This window comes from Eurypyga helias, unplaced genomic scaffold (assembly GCF_000690775.1).
Source record: "Eurypyga helias isolate BGI_N326 unplaced genomic scaffold, ASM69077v1 scaffold29982, whole genome shotgun sequence".
NCBI lineage: Eukaryota > Metazoa > Chordata > Aves > Eurypygiformes > Eurypygidae > Eurypyga > Eurypyga helias.
In genome coordinates this window covers 565-16,370 of record NW_010236167.1, presented here as the reverse complement: position 1 = coordinate 16,370, position 15,806 = coordinate 565, and the positions used below count along the sequence as shown (strand labels likewise).

Sequence of the window (15,806 nt, the reverse complement as noted above, 5' to 3'; positions counted from 1 at the left end):
CAGCAGTGTCGTTTGATGGAGACATGAGGTACTTAGACACATCGGCTTGAACGCTGCATCTCTTTTTGAGACGGCCTTCAGGAAGGACGTGCTGGGGAGTGTCCAGAGGAGAGCAGTCAGATGCTTAGGCAAGGTGGTAGCAAGGGGTGATCAGGGGGTTGGCCTTCTCTTTTCTAGCAGAGAAAGCTGAGGGGGGTGTTGTAGGAGTCTTTGTGTATGTAAGAAGTTGTTGCAGGCAAGAGGAGAGTGATCTGTTCTCCACGTCAGCTCTTGCAGGACAAAAACTAATGGGTATGTTTCTGTCAAGGCTCTCGCAGGGAGCACGTGGAGAGGTGGTCCCAAAGTGGCGTGGAGTCTCCCTCGAGATATCTGAGGGCTGGTTCAACAGACATCTGCTCTGAACGATGCTGGTTTGGGGTGGATATTTTGGGTTAGCTGGCCTGTTAGCACCCTGTCCAGCCCTGCTGTCTGTGATTCTGCACTTTGCACAAGAAGGACCCTAACAGCTCTTGTGTCACTTGTTTATGCAGGGAGTTTTGCGGAGAAGACTTACGAATGGAGCTCAGAAGAGGAGGAGTCCGTGAGGAAGGCAGGACCGGTGCAAGTCCTCATTGTCAAAGACGACCATTCCTTTGAACTGGATGAAGCTGCACTGAACCGCATCCTCCTCTCAGAGGCTGTCAGAGATAAAGAGGTCGTGGCCGTGTCCGTTGCCGGCGCTTTTAGAAAAGGAAAATCGTTCCTGATGGACTTCATGTTGCGGTACATGTACAATAAGGTATGGTTCTGGCTATGGTGCTGCTGCTCCTTGCTCCCAGGTGCTGCCCAGGGATGAGCTGGACGGGACATTGGCTTGGTGCTCCGGGAATGCTCAAGCCTCTCGTTAGCATGGGCTTCACAAATTCAAATAGAGCAGATCCTTCCAGAGCCCCGTGCACCAATGGGTCTCTAATGGGACTCTTGGCTTAGGGGCAGAGATGGTCACATTTGCCACCCTGTGGGAACCGTCTCTTGCAGCGCCTGCCCTGCTCCAGCGCTGGGGTGGAGGCAGCACAGAGGAAATGTGTAAAACCAAAGTGAGCAGAGAACTCCAGCAAATTCCTCTGTTTCCACCTGCAGGAAGCAGTGGACTGGGTTGGAGATTACAACGAGCCTCTGACTGGTTTCTCATGGAGAGGAGGGTCTGAGCGGGAGACGACTGGCATTCAGATATGGAGTGAGGTTTTCCTGGTGGACAAGCCCGATGGTAAAAAGGTATGTGCTTCTCTGCTGCATGGTTTTTAGCTGCCTGGTGCTGGTCAGCTCGTCTTTCCATTTGGCCTCTCCTGCCTTGTCTTAGGTGGTCCAAACTCCTGTGCAAGTTTAGAGAAGGTCTTTAATACCATATCCCTAATTTAGCATGAGTGGGTCTAATACACTGAGTTGGTATAGAATCATGGAATGGTTTGGGTGGGAAGGGACCTTACAGACCATCCAGTTCCAACCCCCCTGCCATGGGCAGGGACACCTTGCACTAGACCAGGTTGCTCCAAGCCTCATCCAGCCTGGCCTTGGACACTTCCAGGGATGGGGCATCCACAGCTTCTCTGGGCAACCTGTCCCAGTGCCTCCCCACCCTCTCCAGGAAGAATTTCTTCCTGATATCTAATCTAAACCTCCCCACTTTCAATTTAAACCCGTTACCCCTTGTCCTGTCACTCCCTGCCCTTGTAAAAAGTTCCCCCCAGCTTCCTTGCAGCCCCCCCAGGCACTGGAAGGCTGCAATATGGTCTCCCCGGAGCCTTCCCTTCTCCAGGCTGAACAAGCCCAACTCTCTCAGCCTTTCATCATAGCAGAGGAGCTCCAGCCCTCTGAGCATCTTTGTGGCCTCCTCTGGACTCGCTCCAACCAGTCTATATCCTTCTGATGTTGAGGGCTCCACAGCTGGACGCAGCACTCCAGGTGGGGTCTCACCAGAGCAGAGCACAGGGGCAGAATCACCTCCCTCAACCTGCTGGCCACGCTGCTTCTGATGTAGCCCAGAACATGGTTGGCTTTCTGGGCTGCCAGTGCACACTGCTGGCTCATGTTCAGCTATGTATGATGTCTAGGTGTCCTTGATATTCCACAGGGATTTAAATCTGAGGTCCTTGCAAGCTGCTCCCTTTTCCTAGAGGAGTAAAATGGAGTTTCTTCATTCAGGATGGTCAAATACAATGCGAACTGGATTTGGGGGAATCTTGCCAATTCAGCTTATAGCCAGGAGTATTTGTATTCATCTACTCTTTAATGAAGAGCCCAAGACCAAAGTGACACTGAATTATTCACGGTGTGGTTTCTAATGCTGGCTGAGTGTGTTCTGGGGTAAGGAGGTGGGATACGCTGCTGCGTTTGGTTTCTGTGACACGTAGCTAATGCAGGAAAAGACCCACCCGCACTGACAGCAAGCGCTTGAGGAGCAGAGCTGTCCCTCCCCTGCGCTGCACAGCGTTCATTTCGCTGCCTGCAGGCATTACCGCTCTGTCCAGAGCGACTGTGGCTGCTCTTTTCCTTTGTCCTCCACCAGTTGTACGTCTGAGGCAGAAACAGTGAGATTCCCAGCACAGGGATGCAGCCGACCTTTGCCTCTGAGCCCCTTTGGCGCTTGGGAGGGATTTTTCTTGGATGCAGATGCTGAATGGGTGCATCCAAGCTGACGCGGAGCTTTCTGCCTCTCAGGTTGCGGTGTTGCTGATGGACACGCAGGGGACCTTTGACAGCCAGTCCACCCTGCGGGATTCGGCCACCGTGTTTGCCCTCAGCACAATGATCAGCTCGATACAGGTAAGAAGGGAGACATCTCCAGGAATCACTTCCTAAAAGGCAGTGGCAAAATACTAGTATGTTATCACCAGCCTAACACAGCAGCTAGCCAGGGCCTTTGGTGGGAGAGACAAAGACTGGTGCGGTGGCTGCGCCAAGTGCGGGACTCATGTGACTCCATCATCGCAGGGAGCAGTCTCATCTCCTCATCTCGCCCCAGGAGCAGGGCCAGCAGCAGCTGTACCACTCTGCTTCCAGTACCAGAGGGGAAAGGACCTTGGTTAGGGGAACTGGGCGTGCTTTTGTCTCAGTGCTGCTGGAGAAACCTCTGGGCTGCAGGTGGTTACTGCACAGCCTGCCAGGGCTTCCCTTCCTACCATCCGGCCTTGCTCTTGGAGCACAGTGCAAGGACATGGAAGCCAGGTCTGGCTACAGAGCTCGGCACGTCATAAAAATGGGGAAGAAGGAATGTTATTTGGATCTAACAGGTTCCCAGGCTGGGGATGACATCCCGGGTCTCGTGCTGGAGTGTTTTGCTGCACGGGGAGCAGCAGTCCTGGTCTGTCTGACACTCTGTGTGTCTGTCCAGCAGTACAGCTGTGCTTGGGGCCTGTCTTGTACCAGCACCACGGGCCCATGGTAATGTCCTAGGCTTTAGCCACCCCACCCCACGCCTTGGCCTGAAGGACAGGTGATTCCGAGCGCTCTGAAGTTTTTGTTTTTAAATGCAGGTTTACAACTTGTCCCAGAACGTGCAGGAGGATGATCTGCAGCACTTGCAGGTAAGACCTGTGTCCCTGATGCTCTGCAACACTGGGGTGCCTGGGTTATGCTCCGTTGCTCTGGAAAGGCTCTTTTGCATTCGTAGCCACAAAATGTTTGCCAGTTTCCCAGCTCTCATTTTGTCTCATGGGCAGGGAGAAACCATCCCTTGGATTGAAACTTGTCTTGCCTGTGCTGTCGTAGCGGGGCTCCTGGGGTCCTTGGGCAGGGCAGTCAGTGGGACACTGTCCAGGAGGGACCGTTCCAGTCTCTGGGGCGTGTGTCTTCCTCGAGGCTGATGGCCCGTGGAGCTGCAAAGGGCCCACAGCCGTGCTTCGTGCTGCAGCGGGTGGCGGAAGGGCACAGAGAGACTGCAAGAACCAAGGCTGTTCAGTCAGGAGACAGAAGTGACCGAGAAGGGAGGTGGTGATGGTCTTTGGCTGTGTATGAGGCTGCTGCAGAGGGCTGGGCACTATCTTTTTCATATGTCCGCGCTGCATGGGACCAGTTGTCATGGGTGGTGCTGCAGTCAGAGAGGGTTAAGTTGTCTTTCTGATGACGAGGTTGAAGGAGATTCAGACTGTGTAAGGGGGGTGTAGAGTACTCCGTGTGGAGCACCCACCACAAGCCTGCCACGAACAGTCGGGATGTAGCTCACGCTGGTCTGTGTGTCCTTCCACAGGATTATGCTGGGGTTCCTTGGGGAGCAGAGACCCGTTAGAGGCCAGGACTGACCCGTGGTGCTGGAAACGTGCAGCGACTTGTAGCAAGGGGCTAACATTGCTGATAACAGGGAGGATCCAGCGTAGTTAACCATGTATTGGCTGTGCTTTTGATGCCGTGAGCATCTGTCTGCTGCTCCGTGATTTGAGGCAGTAAAAGTGCCCGCTTGACTGAAACGATGGGGAAGCTGAAGGTAGAAGTTGCACTGTTCACACTGCAGGACGGGATCTTTGGATTGTTAGGAGAAGCCCCAAGAAACTGGGAACTGGTTTCTAAGCCTGGATATTGCCAGCTGGTACTGGCTCAATGCAGGTGACCCCTAAGGGTAATTACAGCCGTGAGGGCTGGAGGGAAGCAGCTAAGGGGATTTTTGTGGCATATGTGTCCTGCCCATTTCCGGGAGTTATCTCTAGCTGTCTCTTGTTTAGGTGGTTGACTGATCGGTTAGGTAGGGTTTTTTTTCCAGGAGCTTAAGAAAAAGGAAAGAAAAGAGAAAGTCCAGCTGGAAAAATCAGCATTTGAAGACTTCTGTATCATTTCAGTCAGTAAATATTTTAACAATAATGCCTTTTTAACATTGAGTGTAACTCTAATCTTTCAGATTGGATTTCAAGCCATTATTGTTTAATGAGCTGACCCATTTTTGGGCATCTGTGAAATACATTATTGTGCCTTCAGTTAGAAATTACAGTCCAGAGAGACTGGAGAGCCTTCAAATCTCACTGGTAGGCTGATCTTACAGTCTTTGCACCGTAGGGGTTTGCAGGGAAAGTACTTATTTCTGAATTGATTTCCGCTTCTTCCTGGAGTGTTTAAAGAGAACAGGGCTCCAGCAGTCCCCTGTAGCACATGAGGTTTCTGGTTAGTATGAAAGCAGCTGATTTGAGCCATTTTCCACAAATTTAGCAGCCAAAAATTCTAGGCTGAGATCGTTCACACGAGGGCTCAGCACAGTGATTATCCAGAACTGCTCTGTGTGCCTCTCGGATGTGAACCGAAAGCACAGAGCCAGCCAGCTTCTGTTCCAGCTTGGTGCTGTCATCCCCGAGTCAACAACTGCCCCTTGCCGCCGTGCCTGCGGCCCACAGCCGTCTGTGTGTCCGTGCGGACTGACAAACCCACAGTCCTGTTGTTCTTTCCTTCTCTTCCCAGCTTTTCACTGAGTATGGCCGGCTGGCCATGGAGGAGACATTCCTGAAACCCTTCCAGGTGAGTCCGAGGGTCCTGGCCAGGTCACATCCCCTCTGCCAGAGGTGGCTTGGCCCCAAGCCTGGTGGCTTCACCACGAGATGTCACTGCAGTTTGCAGGACCGGTGGGAGATGGGGGTGGCTGGGGGCTGGCTCAGCTGTGTGAAGGAAAAGCTTTGTGCTTCCTCACCCCCAAAGAGGCTTCCAAATACATCCAACATCCCTCTTCCTTCCCTCTCTGAACCCCTGCCATCCCCAGCGCTCTGCCCTGTCCTGCCAGATGTCCCGCTGGGCTGGGGAAGCAGTCAGGTTTTGCGGCGGGTTTGTCACGCTGCCTAGCTGGGGACTGCCCAGCCTTCGCTCGCAGAGGCTTGAACCCACCTGCCCCGGGAATCCCTGCTCCTGGCGAAAGCCAAGGATGGGGATTAGCTCCGAGCTCTTGCAGCAGATCTGTGGGAAGGCTCAGTTGAAGTGGGGTTTTAACTTCAAAGAAGGGACATCTGTTCACCCTGCTGCTTCCCAACCTGGTGTTCCAAAAAGGGAGAGCGTAAGGCAGACACCAGTTTGCTCTGGACACCAGAGCTGGGAAAATGGTGGGCTGTGAAATAAAAGGTTAAAAAATCCAGCAAACAGACAAATCGAGATTTTGGGGAGCTTTGAGGGTATATTGGATGCTGTCATGGGCAGAGGATGGATAAACAATGTGAAAACTACCAGTCAAAATATATGACTTGTAGTAGGAAGAGCTAGGAGAAAATTGTAACATGGTACAGGAAAAAGCCGGAGAATAAATAAATATTCCTGCTCCTTATTTAAAATTATCAGGATAATGTAGCCAAATATTTCAGTGAAAGTGAAATGCATCCTACTCCCTCAGTAAAAAGGAGACTGTGAGGGGAAACTTTTAAATATGCTTAAGTCATTAGGACTGGATAATAGGCTCTGATTTTACCAAAGCCCATAATTGGCCATTGAGTCCCAGAGTTTTGTTGATAGCAAGTCGTGTCAAATAATCCCATTATCAGTTTTTAAAAGACCCCGAGTTCGGTTGATAAAGGTAACCATCACCCTGATACGTTGCCTTCTGTAAGCCTTATCTCCCTACGATGCTGATTAAAAGCACGCAAATTTTCCGACTCGGCATTGTCTGTTTTAATCCATTTACAATGGATTAAAAACTCATTAACTGATAGATGACAGCGCACACTGAACCAATTTTAATAGGAAATCATCCTCCTTCAGAAGTGTTTCCTCGGGGCTCCCCCCGGGCTCTCTCTGCCTCACTGTCATCCTCACTAATGATCTGGGGAAAAACAGCAAACGGCTGGGGGTAACTCCTGTGGATGTGATGGAATCTGGGAGAAGGATGGGTGGTGACGTGGCCAGGTGAGCCGTGGAGGTCTCCTGTCCCCGCTTTTCCTGCAAAGCCCGATTTTAAAGACAGCCAAGCGTTTTGATTAGGAAAAAACAGGTAAACAAACTTATTTCCCAGTGGGGAGGATGAGTGTCTGCAGTTGAGGCTGGACAGAATGCTAGCAAGGAGGAGCGTGCTGTTAATGAGCGGGCAGTTTAATCGTTAGGGTGCCTTAACGAGAGACGCAGGGGCTTCTCTGGTAGCTGCAGGCCTTACACTGGGACAGCTCAGTAGAAGAGAGTCTGCAGGCTGAGATTCTTGGGTGAGGTTCCAGGCCTGTAAGTCAAATGAGCTCTTTTGTCCTTAAATTATATAGATCTGTAAAAGGAGGTTTTGGAAAAGAGCTCCTATGGAAAAACGCTGCCAAGCAGGGCGTGCAGAGACAGTGTCGATAGCGAGGCAGTTGCATTCATCCTGCTGGAAGGGAAGTAATACTTGACAGTGGAAAATTTATATTAAAAACATACATAATACCATTTCCCTTCGGCTCCCTCCTCTCTGCGATGTCTCCTCACCCTCGTGCTGATGCGTAACTGCCCGCGCTGCCTCGCTGGACGCCGGGCCTGGTCGTGACGGCGGTTTGCTAGGCTGCAGGGGCTGAGGGCAGCTGTGAGGGCTGGTAGAAACAGCGTGTCTGGAACAGTTTTGCTTAAGGAAAACAGGAAAATAATTCCAGAGTCCCAAAAGTGCAAGGCATGCTGAACGTGTTTGTGGAAAAGTCCTAAACATGGACATGTTTCCTAAGCATCCCATGGTCTGCGAAAGAACAGCGTGTCCTGAAACAGCAAACCGGGCGCCGTCGCTGCGGCTCGTCATGCAGTTAGCAACGACCAACCTCGCTCTTTTTAACCTTTCCCGATGTTTTATGGAAGAGAAACAAGGAAGGCAAAGATTTTTCCCTCCCTCCACTAAATCTTTGTTCTGAACATTGGCAGTTTTTAGGGAAATTCCAGTGAAATGGATTCCACTTGCTGACCTGCTTATTCATGTACATGAGAGGAACCCTGGCAACGCTGCCAGGCCCTCCTGGGCATCGGCGTTCAGGCCTTCCCCCTCCAAACCCTGTATTCGGTACAAGGGACGTTATCCCTTGCACAGATGAGACATTGGGGACGGGATTGTTTTTCTGAAAATGTTGGTTTTTTAAAGATTAAAAGTTGACTGTGCTGGTATTTATTCATTTATTGCACAGGAACTTTGAATGCCTCAATAAAGATTACAAAAGCCAGTGATTTCTTATTCACCCTCGTTATCCTGCATCTGCTTCTCGTTAAAAGTCTGCCTGGAAGGCTGCCCAGTGAAAAAGGCTGAAAAAATGAGCCTGTAAAATTCCCATAGGATGGAGCTAAATGTGGCTGGAATTAGGGAGCTCGATGCCTTTTGTCCTGGTTAGCAGAAACCTCTCTCTTGTTTTGCAGTGTAAATGCTCGACGCTATTCTTCAGCCTGGGGAATCAAACTGCCACCCGGCAAACCCGTACAGCCACCCTGGCTTTGCTCCTTCCTTCCCCTTGCAGGACGCAGCCAGACGTGCAGCGAGTCTGCGCGGTCTCAGCGCCGCACCGGGATGGCCCTGAGCAGTGGGCTCTTCCCACCAGTAACGGCCTGAGATGCTGCTGGAGCTGGGCAGTGGGGAAGGAGGCCCTGAGCTCCCTTGGGAACCCCTTTTGGATAACGTACATGTCCCGTAGCCACTCCTGGTCCTGTCGTGAGCAGCGAATGACAGGGCAATGCCCTTGAGGGGTTTTTCTGAGCTGGTATCTGAGATCCTGTGTAGCCCTGACCCTGTTGCGTTTGTGTTTTCTAGTCCCTTATATTCCTTGTTCGTGACTGGAGCTTCCCGTATGAATTTTCCTATGGATCTGACGGTGGTGCAAGATTTCTGGAGAAGCGGCTGAAGGTGCGTTCTTCCTGTCCTGGATTTGTTTAACCCCAGGGATACGCTGATGGGCGGTGGAGAGGGAAGAGGCAGATCTGGCTTGTGACCCAGGGATGATCCACTGCCATCAGCTGGATGGATGGCAAGTGCACAGGGCATGAGGGCGAGACCTTGATCTGGGCAACAGCCAGCGCTGGGGAGCCTAATCACCATGGAATGGTTTGGGTGGGAAGGGACCTTAAAGCCCACCCAGTCCCACCCCCTGCCATGGGCAGGGACACCTTCCACTAGACCAGGTTGCTCCAAGCCTCATCCAGCCTGGCCTTGGACACTTCCAGGGATGGGGCATCCACAGCTTCTCTGGGCAACCTGTCCCAGTGCCTCCCCACCCTCTCTGGGAAGAATTTCTTCCTGATGTCCAATCTCAATCTCCTTCTTTCATAACAATCCTGGGCAGGAAGCAGGGAATGTGGTGCAGAGCACCAGTACCAGTGAGGGTTCGGCTGGGTGGGCACCGTGCTGGCTGTTAGGTGTGAACTGTGGTGCGCAGAGATGCTGGTTACAGTCATGCTTCCCCAGTGCCTTAAAATCACAGAAGAGGCAATTTAGGAGACTGATTTTCCTTGCTGTGTTTCATGAGGGGCTGAGGCCGCCTGTGCTAGGCTTCTGGCCTGACTCCCTGGGCATCTCTTGCTGGGAGCAGCTGCGAGAGGTGTTAGAGGTGCGAGTCAGCAGATTCCCTGGAGACCGGGAATGATGTTTTAGTAATAGGTAGTTGTACAGTAAAACTGATGGGCGAGGGCTTCGCTGGGATTAATCAGGAAATTCATGGGTGTTTTGGTAGTGGAGAAACCTAATTAAACGGGAGACAAGAAAGGCCCTGGTGGGATATCCCAAATAGTTTTGTATGCTGGTCATACACGGGCACACACGTTTTCCAAACGATAATAACATGCCCCAGGGCATGTGGTCAGAGCTACGCTAGTTCCTTGGTCGCTGGAGGAGCCTTGTCTCTGTCCTTGTGCCGCATACCCCCATGGGATATCCTGGCTTGCTCTTCCCTCTGCAAGCAGCCACGGTGCGGGGTGCCCCGTGCTCCTGCTGGCCCCAGCAGAAGGAAACCCCCTGACCTCAAACTGGTCTCTTGCAGGTCTCGGGAAATCAGCATGAAGAGCTGCAGAACGTCATTCTTCACCAAAATCTCCTGCTTCCTCTTACCTCACCCGGGCCTGAAAGTCGCTACCAACCCTAATTTCGATGGAAAACTGAAAGGTAGGAAGGCAAACGTCTGGTTTTTACGCAGCCACCTTAGATGCCCTGGCAAACTGTCCCACTGGTTCCTGAAACCTCTCTAAGTATTTTCATGACAAAACTTCTGGGAGGGGAGTTGGATCCTCCTCCCAAAAACATACACGAGCGCTCAGGTCATTCTTCCCAGTCTGGCAGCTGCCTGTTCCTTGCCAGATCCTTTGAACCTAAGACAGAGGTGGAGGCTGAAAAGGTGTGGGAGGCCAGAAAAGGTCTGGGAGCTGCTGGCAATATGCACTGTCAGGCCAGATGGCTGATGGGCAAGGGCAGGGCTGAGATAGGAAGTTTATGGACACGGTGTTAAGCCTGTAATTAACCAATTATGCTCACTTGCAATTGGGCACAGGTGCAGAGCGGTGCAGACTGCTTGCTGGAAGGGAGGGCCGGCACACGTGCTCTCAAGGGAATGTTATTTCACTTTGAAAAGCTTTGCAAGGAATATTTAATCTTCCTGATTGACCTGATCAGTGGTTTTCCTACGGGTCAGACTTAGTTGAACAGGTAAAAATAAAGGGGGAAGGAAAAAAAGCCGTGGTAGGGTTCTCCACCCTCAAAGGAGCCACGTGCTGTGGATTTTTAATTGGTTGCTGTGGACCAACTACTTGCCAGCATCGCTGGTTACAGGCTGCTGCAGTCTCAGCATTGAGAAAGTGGCCGATTAGCCCCTTAAAATAAATCAGCAGGCAGAAAGATGTTGCTTTTTCCCTGGTTTTGCCTGGCTAGTGATCAGAATTGTTCTCCTGGCAAACTCTGTGCTAAGCAGCCAGCAGGGCAGCGAGGCAGCTTGTGGAGAGCGAGCTGATCTCCGTGGGGTCCCCCCTTAATTTCAGGTGCTGTGTAGTACTGAACGAGTGGCGCAGGTCTTGGCAGCAGCTTGTCATCATTTTCTTCTCCCCTCAGGGCTGTACACAGCTTTTTGTGCTCTGATGGAAGGAACGTGGGGGAGCTTCCCGTTCTCTTTACCTTCCAAATGCCTGGATGTTGCGTTGCTTTTAATTTCCAGCCTTGTGTGGTTTAATTTAAAAGGCAGTAAATGGATGTCAGACCCCTTGAAGCCGTAAGAATGACTGTGAGGTGATGGGTCTGCCTCTGAAGTGACACAAGCAGCCCACAGGCCCCTCAAAGAGCACCCTCTGCCGCTTTGTGCTTTGGCAAAGGGGACAGGCTGGTGGGAGCAGGGATTGTGCCCGTTCCTGGTACCTGCATGTAGGGATGTCTGATGGTGCACAGTCACTCGCAGGAGTCCTTGTACCTGTACCGAGCACCTCACGGTCTGCAAAAGCCCTGAAGTGCTTTGCAATGAGATTTTCACATAAAGGTTCAGAGACAACCAAGAACTCGGTGCAGAAAATCGTACCTGCTGGCACAGGAGGCGGCAGGGATGAGACCCAGAGAGCCTGAGCCCTGGCAGATTCCCCCCACGGATGCTGTGGAGCAGAGCAAAGGGAAGGCACAGCACAAGTCCGTGCCCTGTGCACCAAAAGTCATGATATGCAGAGCGTGTGCGCCCAGGCAGGAGGATGCTGCTCGCCGGCTGTCGGTGTTGCGTGCGTGTGACCAGCGTCGTCAGCAGAAGCGGGTTGTTACCCCCGTGCTGTCCTGTTTGTGTCTGCACCAGTGTTTTTGAGACCACAAAGCTGGTTTGCAGGTAGATGCACGGCTGTCCGTGGGTTAAGGAACAACTTAACTGGGGCTGCCATCGCTTCCGAGTGCTCCCGTCGCAGGATTACAGCCTGCCTGAGTCTCTGCGCGACTCTCCCGCTCTTGTCCCGTGCGAGCGCGCGCTGTGGCGCGTCTGGCATTGGGCTGGTGGTGAGGACGTTGCGTTTTGTTTCCAGAAATAGACGACGAGTTCATCAAGAACTTGAAGATTTTGATTCCTTGGCTTCTTAGTCCCGAGAGCCTGGACGTGAAGGAGATCAACGGAAACCACATCACCTGCCGAGGCCTCGTGGAGTATTTTAAGGTATTGGAATATTTAGGAGAAAGGGGGTTTGTGCGTCCGTGGCACGCTTGCTCTTTCGCTGTGAGCCACGGGGGAGGCAGCAGCAGGCAGCCCAGCGCTTGATGCTGGAGCTCATCGTCCTGACTCCCACGGCCGCAGAAAGTGGACACCTCAGGGTCGTGTATTCGACCACGCAGTAAGCCCAGGCAGTGGGCAGGGCTGGTTTCCTCCCCTGCAGAATTGAGGACCTGCGTGGGGCCGGGGTGGGCTGAGGGCCCTATTCCCATTATTGCCTGGGGAAAAAGCTTATTTTTGTTGTCATGACTACCGGGACATTTTGATGCAAGACATGGGTGAGTAATTCTCACCACCTACTCTCCAGGGCTACCTGTCTCTGGCTCCTTCTCCTTCACTGAAGGACGGAGGGAGGTGCAAATCCAGCAGTAGGGATACTTAGTGGTGGAGTGAGAGCCTTGAGGGACTGACCCCGGTCACCCAAGGCGTCACCTCGAGCCACGCTACGTACCACTTTTGACAGAGCATCCCCTGCTGAAGCCACCTTACGCCAGGAACATCCTCCTTAAAGCCGGGTCTGGAACTGGGCCGGGGGGTTTTTCCTGTTGCTCGGGAATGCCGCGTGCCACGTGGTTTCATTTTCTGTGCCCTGTTTTGCAGGCCTACATAAAGATCTACCAAGGGGAAGAGTTGCCGCATCCGAAGTCAATGCTGCAGGTATGTGAGTGTGATCTGGTGGGCGTTCGTGCGCTGTAATTGCCATTAATGGCCAGTTAATTGTCAGCAGCGTCCAGCTAGTGCAGCACCTTGGGTCTTCCCTGGTTTGATTTCAAATGCCTTCACGTAACAACCCAAGAACCAGCCCTTTTTGGGAGTATTTGGCAGTCAGGAGGCCGATCCAGCTCCTGCACCTCGGCCGGGCTGTGGTGACTCGTTGCCTGTGCGATTCCCCCGCCGGTAAATAGCATCGTCCTTGGCTGTGGTGCCACGCGGAGGTGCCGTGGGGCCGCACGTGGAGGTGCTGTGGGGCTGCAAACGGAGGTGCCGTGGCCCTGCAGCAGTGACCTCTGGGCTGTAGCTCTGCTCTGAGCCAGACAGCTTTGCAGGAGGTTGCAGCTGTAGCTGTTTACATATGATTGAGCCTTTTTATCTGTTTTCTTGCTGTTTCTTACAGCTGAAGCCAAAGTTCTTGCTGCTCTGGCTTGGAGGGTAGGGTGGGCCTACAAGGAAGCTGGGAGGGGACTTTTTGCAAGGGCCTGTAGTGACAGGACAAGGGATAACGGGTACAAATTGAAAGTGGTGAAGTTTAGATTAGATATCAGGAAGAAATTCTTCCTGGAGAGGGTGGGGAGGCACTGGGACAGGTTGCCCAGAGAAGCTGTGGATGCCCCATCCCTGGGAGTGTCCAAGGCCAGGCTGGATGAGGCTTGGAGCAACCTGGTCTAGTGGAAGGTGTCCCTGCCCCTGGCAGGGGGTGGGACTGGATGAGCTGTAAGGGCCCTTCCAGCCCAACCCATTCTCTGATTCTGTGATAATCCTCCCTTCATGCAGGCTTTTGCCTGGGGGGGCGGAGGAGGCTGGGCATGTAAATTTGGGATAACGTGGACCGTGGGTACCCAGGCAGGCACTGCCTGTTGCTCCCTGCAATTACGCTTCCTAACCCTGACTTTCTGCAGCTAAATCTTTGTACCCCTTTCTCCCTTCATCCAGGCCACAGCAGAAGCCAACAATTTAGCAGCAGTTGCCACTGCCAAGGACACCTACAGCAGGAGGATGGAGGAGGTAGGTGGTGCTGAGCACATCGTTTCACGGCGCTCATGTCTCCTGGCTCTCTGCTCCTCCTGGGGAAACCTCCCTGGAGAGAGGGTTCCTGGGAGAAACATCCTGCATGTAACCTTGGACTGGTTATGGTGCTGCACGTTCAGGGTCCCAAAGGGAGTTTGTGGAAAAGGGGCTTTCTCACGGGCGTGAGAGCAATGCCTGGTCAGGGAATCGTGGCGGGACAGGGGGAGGGTGATGACAGACGGTCGCCGTCTCATCAGGTGGCAGCTTTGTGCAGACCTCGTGGTCTCAGCCGAATTCACATCCTCTTCCCGGTGTTCCCCGCCGTGGGCAGATGCAGCCCAAAAAAGGGTTGCAGTGGGGTGGCCGTGCTGCGTGACCGTACAGCCCGTGGGGTGGCTGGTGCTAATTAGACCCTGCCCTGTCAGCCCACTTCTCAGCTCTGGGGAGGGGGCAGCCGTGGTGTTTGAAGGTGAAGCTCAGACCCCAGCCTGTCTCTGGCCACTTCCCGGCCCCCGCTCCGTTCATCAGGATTGGAGATCCCTGCCTTTTGGCAGGCAAAAGCTACGGAGCTGCGTGGCCAAAGTGCTTGTGGGCTGCCCTGAGCCTCAAAACTGATGTGTCCTCGCGCTGAAGCGGCAGGAAAATGCTGTGGAGTTTCCAGCAGTAGAAAATGCTGGAATTGAGGGTCCTGCCGGTCAGTGCAGCTCAGTGCTGCCTGAGATCCGGCTTGGGCTGTGGGTGAGTCGAGTGGGGGAGCTGTGGGATGCAGCTTCCCGATGCCGGCACCCGCTGTCCCTTGCAGAGCTGTCCCAGATGGACAGCACCGTCGTGGGGGTCTTCCGCAGGATCCACGGCAGACAGGAGCCTACAGAGCTTTAGGCTCTTTGCAGCTTTCCAGTATCTGAAGGGGGCTTACAAGGGTACTGGGAGAGGACTTTTTACAAGAGCCTGTAGTGACAGGACAAGGGGTAATGGGTATAAATTGAAATCAGGGAGGTTTAGATTAGATATCAGGAAGAAATTCTTCACAGAGAGGAAGAATTTCCAGGGGAGGCACTGGAACAGGTTGCCCAGAGAAGCTGTAGATGCCCCATCCCTGGCAGTGTCCAAGGCCAGGCTGGATGAGGCTTGGAGCAACCTGGTCTAGTGGAAGGTGTCCCTGCCCATGGCAGGGGGGTTGGAACTAGATGATCTTTAAGGTCCCTTCCAACCCAAACCATTCTGTGATTCTATGATTCTAATTCCAGTGGTTTGCGGTGCGGAGCACGGGAGCTGTGGGTGCGGCGGGTTCTGCAGTGACTGGGCTGTGTTTCCCACGCAGGTCTGTGGCGGGGACAAACCCTTCCTCGCACCTAGCGACCTCCAGACCAAACACGTGGAGCTGAAGGAGGAGGCCGTAAAGCAATTCCGCGGGGTGAAGAAGATGGGTGGCGAGGAATTCAGCCGTCGCTACCTCCAGCAGCTGGAGAACGAGATCGATGAGCTCTACATCCAGTACATCAAGCACAACGACAGCAAGAACATCTTCCACGCCGCCCGCACCCCCGCCACGCTCTTCGTGGTCATCTTCATCACTTACGTGATAGCTGGAGTGACCGGCTTCATTGGCTTGGACATCATAGCCAGCCTGTGCAACATGATCATGGGCTTGACCCTTATCACTCTCTGTACCTGGGCATATATCAGATACTCTGGGGAGTACAGAGAACTGGGCGCAGTAATAGACCAAGTGGCTGCAGCGTTGTGGGACCAGGTAGGATAAAGAGCTTTTGATTTAAAAAAAAAAACAAAACCAAAACCAACCCCACACCCACTGAGTCCTTAAGCGTTGAGTTTCCTGGGGCTCTGAGACGCTTCCCCGGGGGGCGGTTGGATGCTGCGGCTGAGCGCATCCCGCTGGTTGTGCGTTGGCTCTGGGGGGAAGACCCGTGCCCTGTCTTCTCCAGTCAGCTTCAGGCTATTCCTTAGACTTTTCGGGTGGGGAAAGCAGGGCCAGGGGAAGTGTTT

General features: G+C 53.0%; 1 protein-coding gene across 1 annotated transcript; it reads left to right on the top strand.

The window, feature by feature from the left end:
- Window positions 1-530: 530 nt before the first annotated feature.
- On the top strand, window positions 531-15,565 carry LOC104506147 (atlastin-1-like; the record flags this gene model as incomplete). The annotated part of the gene is given in 12 exon segments (XM_010146993.1): window positions 531-778; window positions 1,120-1,254; window positions 2,698-2,802; window positions 3,513-3,563; window positions 5,419-5,475; window positions 8,675-8,767; window positions 9,897-9,928; window positions 9,930-10,018; window positions 11,893-12,020; window positions 12,675-12,731; window positions 13,725-13,796; window positions 15,121-15,565. Coding segments are annotated over 12 exon segments (1,508 nt in total), but the record flags the coding sequence as incomplete, so codon positions are not given.
- Between the last annotated feature and the right edge of the window lie 241 nt (window positions 15,566-15,806).